The 8,746-nt window shown below is 39.9% G+C and overlaps 2 protein-coding genes across 4 annotated transcripts in view; one reads left to right on the top strand and one right to left on the bottom strand.

Annotated features, from left to right (window-relative positions):
- The window catches only part of LOC121901528 (NLR family CARD domain-containing protein 3-like), a 481,268-nt gene that overhangs the window by 262,877 nt on the left and 209,645 nt on the right, over positions 1-8,746 (top strand). The window lies entirely within an intron of this gene.
- The window catches only part of arap3 (ArfGAP with RhoGAP domain, ankyrin repeat and PH domain 3), a 54,532-nt gene continuing 51,695 nt past the window's right edge, over positions 5,910-8,746 (bottom strand). For 2 of the 3 annotated variants that reach the window (XM_042418353.1, XM_042418354.1), the window contains 2 exons: positions 8,638-8,676; positions 5,910-6,634 (listed from right to left, as the gene is read on the bottom strand). In XM_042418353.1, the coding sequence (XP_042274287.1) occupies positions 6,170-6,634; positions 8,638-8,676 (504 nt within the window). In that variant the 3' untranslated portion in view covers positions 5,910-6,169. The remainder of the gene's footprint in view (positions 6,635-8,637; positions 8,677-8,746) is intronic. The other variant, XM_042418355.1, reaches the window with a different exon arrangement.

Below are 8,746 nucleotides of genomic sequence, written 5' to 3'. Positions count from 1 at the left end.
CAATTAGTTGCCTTTAATTGAGTCCTTCATGAGATTGTACTGTGCAGCAGGTCGGTTTCTGTCTCAGTGAATTTACTAAGTGTCATCCTGCTGATCAGATTATTGATTATTGTAACTGTCCTGATAAACATTGCATCTCTCTAAGCTTCTGTTTGTTCCACAGACACATGAGCGTCCAAGCTGTGAGCTCCTCTCTCTTCTCTCCTCCTGTCCTCTCACCACGTCTCTAAACCATCTCTAGCTGGACCAGAACCCATCCTGGACCTGCTCTGCTTCCCTGCTGTCGCTGCCATTTCTTGAGGTTTTGGATCTGGTTCTCCATCCTGCAGGAGTTCAGCCTCACCGCGTGTCTCTCTCTCTGAATGATGTTTTTATCCTTCTCTCTCCTGTGTGAATAATGTCTTTTCTTGTCTCTTCTCTCGTGTATGTGATGGTGTGATGTGAGTCTACTCTGTCTGCATGTGTAGTCTGTCCTCCTGCCACATCTCCATGGTGATGACGGTCGTGTGGTTCAGGTCCTATTCTGCTCTGGTGGCACCTTGAAGCTGCTCTTCATCCTCTTCGTATGTCACATTCTTCATATATATTATAAATCCAATATAATTTTGTTATCCTGTTCCATTCTGTATTCTGTAATTTGTATTTCCGGTTCTGTTCTGTTCACACAACATCTAATGTATGTCTGTCCGTCCTGTTGCTCTTCCTGAAGTTTCTTCCTATTTTTCCCATTAAATGTTTTTAGGGAGTTTTTCCTTATTCGAGGGTCTAAGGACAGGATGTTGTGTTGCTGTACAGACTGTAAAGCCTCCTGAGGCTAATTTGTGATATTGGGTGATATAAATAAAACTGATTTGACTCACAAAGAGACAAACAAGAGAAAAGCAGATTATGAAAGCAAAATATATTTTAATATCATCCTTCATGTACATGAAAGTTTCCAGAACAATCAGAAGAGAAACAGCTTTATAGAATAATGTACAACATATAGATACTGAATATACACACACCATCATCAAACCAGTCTGTCCACTGTTAGATTCATACTGGGACCAGTTAGACTGTGTTATGGGAGGACTGGTGGACACACCTTCTACTTTTCCTCCACATGTCAGAGAGAAACACTCAACTGTTTCATGATTCACTACATTTTATTTCTCAGAGCTTCAGTATATTGTTGAATGCAGGACTTTTACTTGTAAAGGAGTATTTGATTGTAGTTTTACTACTTTTACTAAAGTAAAGGATGCGTTTTATTTCTTCCACCTCTGAACATATAAACTGTGTGAAACTGAAGTGTTGGAGGAACAGAAACATGAGCGTCTGCTGCCACCTGCTGTTCACTCACAGCATCACATCCTGTCAGAGGAGGAGCTGTTTGCTTCATTCACACTTTAAAACATGAAAACAGGAACATTTAGGCTTTAAAAAGAAATGAAGATGTTTGAAATAATCAGATCCAGTGGTGTCACTGAGCCTCAGCAGCTCTCTGTGGATCAATAAACTCCACCAGTGTTCAAATACAGAGACAGTGTTGCTGTGAAGAGAATCACTTATTAAACATATTTATATTTACAACACAATGACAACAAAGTCTTTTAATTCACCATCAGAAATCAAACTGTCTCTTTACAGCGTGTCACCATTAAAACCATTAAAACCAGTTTGTTCTTCCACTCTCACATCAGCAGTTTGACTGAACCACATCATCTATCTTATGTGATGCACATTTACAAAGTTTACACAGTATATCAGATATGTTGTAAAGTTCCTTTGATGTATTTTTAGACTTTGATTATGTATCTCACAGTGTGTCTGTAGAACATGAATCCAATCGATCAATCTGATCAATAAACACCATCAGAACTCATCATTTTTGAGTCGCTCTGACAAAAACCTAAAAAAGTTTTACAGTCGATGTAAAAAATCAAAACGGACTTTAACTGATGTCAGTTGTGTCGTCACAGACTGTCTGAACTTTAAAGATCCTCCGCACATGTTTTAAGAATATAAAAATACTCTGCTTGGAATAATAATGTGTGTCTGATGTCGGTTTTCCATGAAAAAAGATTAATTTATTAGTTAAAAATTCTTCAAATGACATCTCATCCTTCATTAAACATCCAGAATGTGTAAATATTTAAATATGTTTAGTTTGCAGAGTTGAACTGCTTCACTGTAAAGTCCATTCTCAGTGTTTGTGCTCTGGAGGCTTCAAGTTTCCACATCACACTTGTGTAAGTCGCATACTGGACCACGACTGGCTCCAAACTGGTTGTGACGTCATCAATCCTGCAGGTGTTAAACTGAGATTTAAGGTGAGCTCAGAGAAACAGAGAAGAAGAACAACATGACAGTCAAGAAGAAGAACAACATGTTTGAGTGGAGGAGACTTTAATGAACTCAAGTGTTTGATGTTCTGTTGAATCAAATCACGTCATCAGAAGAGAAACATGTTTCACATTAAAGAATAACTTATCAACCCCTGAAACTCTGGTCTTTGCTGCCCTCTGGTGGTTGAACGTCTCACCTTGCTGCAGTGATGCACAGCTGTACTGCAGCTGTTATATTCCACTAAATCAGCCTCGTCTCATCAGAGACGAATAACTGATGAACATCAGAAACACAAATGTGATTTCAGTTTATTACAACCAGTAGAAACTTTGTTTTATTCCAGGTGATAAATCTCTTGTAACATCTGTTCATACGAGTGAAAACGTTTCATGTTTAATTTTCTAAAAGACTTTTATGTTATTTCATGATTTTATGATCTCTACTATAAATATTTCATTATTGTAACTGCAGGTTTTTTTACTTTATACTGATAAAACAGAAGAGCAGAACTTTCCACCTCAGCGTGTTTCCAGTAGAAAGCCTTTTGATGACGTCACTGATGATGTCACCGCGTGGGTTGGGGTTGAAGACTATAAGTTTGAGAAGTAAAAGGATCTGAGGTGTGGAGTTCTTCATCTCTGCTGAGGCAGCAGCTGCAGGATACATCAGCTGCTGCTTTATGGAAGCAAATTATTACCATAATCATTTTAATTATATCATCAACTGAATAATAAATGTTGAAATTTAAATACCACTGAAGTTACTGCACCGAAATATTTGACTTTGAAAACAATCTTTCTGAATTTATATAGTTTGAATTTCACTCAATCGTCACGTTCAAAAACTTTATTTTGAGTGTTTTTTATTTTCTTAAATTCAGATTTTTTTTGCTCCTCAGACCTTAAAATAGATTTATTATATGACCTTCATGTACAGCAGACGTTTGCTTTCCCGACCTGATCATGTGATTGATGTTTTTTAACGTGACTTGATTTGAATTTTTAGATCTGAATTGATTTAAAATAAATATATACTGAAAATAAAGTTTGAAAGTGACTATTGAGAATTTGACAAAGTGAAACATGATGATTTATGTTTAATGTTTTCAAAGTCAAATATTTAGTGGTATTTAAATGTCAATATTTAGTATTCAGTTGCTGATATAATTCAAATGATTATGGCGATGATTTGCTTCCATGCTACTAGTATAACACATCACAGTCTGTACAGGTGCATCGTGGGTAATGTAGGAACCAGGTTTAATGAGGAAGAAGAGTGTTTGGAATCAAAAAAGACGATATCTCAGGTTCTAAAAGTTTTATAAGTGCAACACTGATCTGTGCATGTGTTCTGTGTTGAGAATTGAACTGTTCTCACCTCATTCACATCACAACACATTTACATTGTGGGTTAAAACTCCAAGTAAAGTCTGCAGAGAAGCAGATTTACAGGAAGCCTCACAGGAAACACTGCAGAGTCTGAAACTAAATACTGACTGTATACAGTAAGTTCTATATTCTAATCATGATAACATTCTGTTCTTGCAATTAGTATATTAGAAATAAACATACTTTACCATTTTATGATACAATATGTGCATCATCCGGTTGATGAGACTGAAAACTGTTCAGAAGTTTTTCCCTCCTGAAGAAAAAAAAAACACTGAAGTTTTTTGGCGTTAAAAGAATAAAAAGATATTTTACATGTTGGCACAAAGAATCAGTTTTCAGCAGTTTCAGTCTCTGTTGAATCCACAATCCGTCCGTCTGTTCCTCCAATCAGCTTCAACAGCGATGTCTCTGTCAAACATGTGAAAGTCCTCAGGTGTGACCTCTCAGCCAATCACAGCGTCCGCTCAGTGCTGCACCGTCCTCTCTTCACTGAAACTTTCCATCTCTCAGTTTTCTTTTATTTACTTTCTACTGTCCAACATTATCCATCAGCTCCGACACCGTTCAGCTCTCCCGCCCTGCTGCAGCTCATGGACAGAGCAAGGCACCGGCAGGGTTGACGGTTTCATTCATTTCATGTTTTTATCAAATGTTTCTGACAACCAGAAAACTCCTGAATCCTCATTTCTATCCTTCAAAAACCTGCAGAGTCTCATACAGCAGGAGTCAGGAGGAAAACTGTTCCCTAAAATGATTCATTCAGCTGCTCAATCTCAAGATTTATTCACTAAATTTAGACGTTTGACCTCCTGAATACGACTTTGTCCTTTGAGGATAAACTTCAGAGTTTTCAGGCAAACAGTGTGAAGTTGTAATTCCTTCATTTAGTCGTTTTCAGGCTGATTATTTGACCCCAAAACAGACCAAACACAACAACTAAAATATTAAACAGGAAACACAGCAGCAGCTTTTGCTCCAGTTTGTTTAAGAAAAGACTAATTATTTATATTTCATAGTTTGTTCTGATTAAACATACTGTATCTCTGTTTTTCAGTCTATATATCTACATTTGAGGTATCAATATTTACATTGGAGTCTATATGATAAATTCATCTGAAATTTAGTACATTTAAATGTGATTTAAAGGTAGTGTTACTGCATTAATCACTCAGCTGAGATCACGTCCGTATCCAGTTTTTATGGACATTTTTATCCAGTCAAACAAAAGTCAAAAAGTCAGATTTTGATGAATTCAGTGTTGATGAAATGACTGTTTGGTTTTTTGCAGGACGCTGCAGATGACGTCAGGTTTCTGCAACTTTTCATGGAGACAAAAAAGAAAGAAAGAGGAGAGGAGGCAACTTCAGTTTCATATATTTTTAGTAATGTAATAAAAAACATTTATTTAGGAATATTCTCCATGTAAGTATAATATAACTGGATAGAAATAGAATTGGGAATCTGCAGGACAGCGTGTTAAGATGCAGTAATGATGCAGGTTTTTGCCTTCAGGTCTGAATTGTTCCAGTTTTAATTGTGCTTTAGTGGCGCGTTCATTATTAATAAATATATCAGCAAAAATCAGACGACCACAAACTGACACAGAGTCATTGTGGGACTCCACTAGAGCAGCTTTGCATGATTCACAGTTAAAAACTCCTTATTTATCTTCTACTGGCCCTTTATGCAGCCCCTCAGTTCAGCCTCTGTCTCTAACAGGCAGCTCCTGTCTCTTTAAGCCCTGCCTCCCGATGAGCCCGCTCTGTTCTGATTGGTCCGCTTTACGTATCAGAGTTGTGTAAAGTAACTGCTGATGCAAACCCAACATTTCCTGCTTTACTGCGTCATATAAAAGCTTTTAAATGACTAAATAACAGGAGGCTTTTATTGTGAAGACTTTACAGGAAATGAAACGTGTTCTTCACTGAATTAGCGGAGCTTCGTTAGCGGCGCTGAACACCGGTCAAAACAACAACACGTGGAGATATTTGGAGCTGTTAGTCGAGCGGATCAGTCAGAAATAAAACAGGGAGGAAGAGTAGAAGCAGAAACAGCCACAGTGATGATGATGTTTGATGAAGAGCTGCAGACGACCAGCACACCTCCAACAGGTAAACTACTTATTTAACTTTGCTGCTGTGTGATGGAGTCATGGCTCAGCGTGGAGCAGACGACCATATAAAGAAATCCTGTTGGAAAGCGTTGAGAGCAGAGCTGCTGCTTCCTGCTCACAGCGATTACTGCTACATACGTTTACCTCGTTCTTTAACACGTCGGCCATGTTTTAAATCAACATCCGTCACTGTGACTTTATATATATGACTGAAAATAAGGAAAAGCATCATGTCGCCTTTAAGGAAAACATTTCTCAAACTGTCCCCCTGACTCCGCCAGACTCTGTACAAACTGTGATAGATTTTGCTCTGCAGTGATAAAAAACATGTCTCTCAGACATCATATGGCCTCTCTTCCTCCTCCTCCTCTTCCTCCTCTTCTTCAGTCTTCTTGGTGAAAGCAGACGACAGCTCCTGCAGCAGCAGCTCCTGCGACGGCGTGCAGACTCCCTGCAGCTGCTGCCTCCTGCCGGCTGCAGGCTGCTGCGGAGCGTCTGAGTCCGGTTCTCCGTCACCTCCGACACCACCGCTCAGCTCCGGAGCGTCCACAGAGCCGCCGACGCTCCGGACCGGGTCGGGGACAGCGAAGTGGTCCTGACGGGCCGTTTCCACCGGAACCAGTCTGAGCGGGAGGCGGTCCAGGACTTCCTGAGTCTCTGCTGCGCTGCCGGACAGGAAGCTGGTCTCCAGAGATTTGAGGACCTGCAGACCGAAGTCGCCGACCTCCTCGTAGAGCGGCTCAGGAAGGTCGGGAGACTCTGAACGCTCCTCGAACGAGTCCTGCTGCACCTTCATGGGCTGAACAGACAGAGAGAGAAAGTTAGCATTCAGTTAGGCTGCTTTATATCTGGCATTAACACCTCAGGTGATCCGATCACAAGTGGACAGCTCTAAGTACAGGTGTGAACGCACCCAAGACACATTGAGATTCGATCAGTCAGACCACATTCGGAGGTGGTCTGGGCCGCCTTCGTTTAGCAGTAAACGCAATGCATCCTGGGCCTCATTGAAGGACGCCTACTCAACTGACATCCTCTATGGCCCTGTTTACACCTGCGTCCTGAGTGACCACTTGTGATCGGATCTCACTTCCCCGCTCTACATGCAAATAAACACCGACATCGTTTACGTTTTCAACAGAGACACTGTGCGCATTTATGGCATAACTGCATTGATTATTTAAATCTCTGACACGCCGACAGGATCTAATGTTAATTAATGTTCAGTGTTCCTCTACACATCCAACAGATCAGCTGTTACACACACAGTCCAGGTTCATACTGTAAAGCAGTCGTCCTCCTGATAAATCCTGAGCTCATTATGTTTAGCAGCAAAACTAAAAACTGTCGTTATCAACTTGACAGGACAGAATAAACTATCCAGCTACGTTTAGAGACAGACAAGCGAAAAGTTAATGGTTTAATTTCTATTCTAATTGTCGATTTGAAAAGGGAAACTGGTTGGAGGAACGGGAAAAACAGGAAAACACGGGAGGTGGATTACATTTTTAATTCACATGAAAAACAAAATAATTTGTTGATCCTGTTATCAAACAAGTTGAGCAGCTTTGGACGGAGGGTCCTGTGTCCAGTCTGCTGGAAAATAGAGGATGTCAGCTGAGTAGGCGGTCCTTCAACGTGGCCCAGGATGCATTGCGTTTATTATTAATGAAAGAATGTGGCCACATGCGGCCCAGACCACCTCCCAATGTGGTCTGAGTGATCGGATCTCAATCCGTCCTCAACGCGTCTCGGGTGCGTTTACGCCTGTATTTAGAGCTGTCCGCTAGTGATCGGATCACCTGAGACGGATGTTAATGCCAGGTGTAAACAGGACCTATTTTCCCGCAGACTAGACACAGGAAGTGCACTGCAGCCTCCCGGTCCAAAGCTGTTCAACTTGATTGATAACAGGATAAAGAAATGCTTTATTTAGTTTTTCCATTTTTCATGTGAATTAAATAAATCCACTTCCCGTTTTTCCTGTTTTTCCTGTTATAACCCGTTTTCCTCTTCAAATCGGCAGTTGGAATAGAAATTAAACCAGAACTAGAAAATAACTTGTCTTTAGCTTGTCTGTCTGACAGAATATTCTGTTTCTCTTGAATAGAGCAAATCAATATGACAGACATTTGATCTTCATGAGGGGGAACAAAACATTGTATATTTGTTGATCCTGTTATCAAACGAGTTGATCACAGCTTTGGACGGAGGGAACCCCCGGTCCTCCCACCGGGTCAAAACAACAATGAATTTGGTCTTTGCAAAGGGAAATGATGTCTGTGTTTATTTACATACAGCGTGAGATCCGATCACAAGTGGTCACTCAGGACGCATGTTAATACCAGATGTAAACAGGGTCTGAGTCAGCAGAGATGGACATAATCTGCCTCAGACATCAACATCAAACGACATTTATTTTAATAACATTATTGATGATTTTATTTGCTGCTGATGTTGAGCTGAAAGTTTATTTAATAAAGGTTATAAATGGAACTCAAGTACAGTATTTTCTGTTTTATAGAACCTTGAGTCCTCATGGTTCTCATGTTCAGCTGAAATCTAGTTGTTTGTGTGATCTGCAGGAAGTCGTTACATACGACTTTTCACTGGCAGCAGTTTAAATAAATCACATTATTTTACTTTGATTGCACTTTTTCCCAAATTCCTGCAATTTTACCGCAAACAGAGACATAAAACATCACAAACTGTATCACAGTTTTTGAGGAAAGTCGCTGCAAAATCAAACATTTTTGTCCTCAATAATCACTCAGAGATCCTTGAAGGGACTGAAATACTCACAAAGTACATGGAGAGAGTCCGTCTGTCATGTAGTTTCCTCTGCAGAGAGAAGAAAACATGAAGCATCTGATCACTTATTGGAAATTCTCTTTTTATTTCATTCTGCATC

The sequence above is a fragment of the Thunnus maccoyii genome, chromosome 8 (genome assembly GCF_910596095.1).
Source record: "Thunnus maccoyii chromosome 8, fThuMac1.1, whole genome shotgun sequence".
Lineage (NCBI taxonomy): Eukaryota > Metazoa > Chordata > Actinopteri > Scombriformes > Scombridae > Thunnus > Thunnus maccoyii.
The sequence above is the reverse complement of the archived record's forward strand: the minus strand, read 5'-3'. Positions and strand labels throughout refer to the sequence as shown.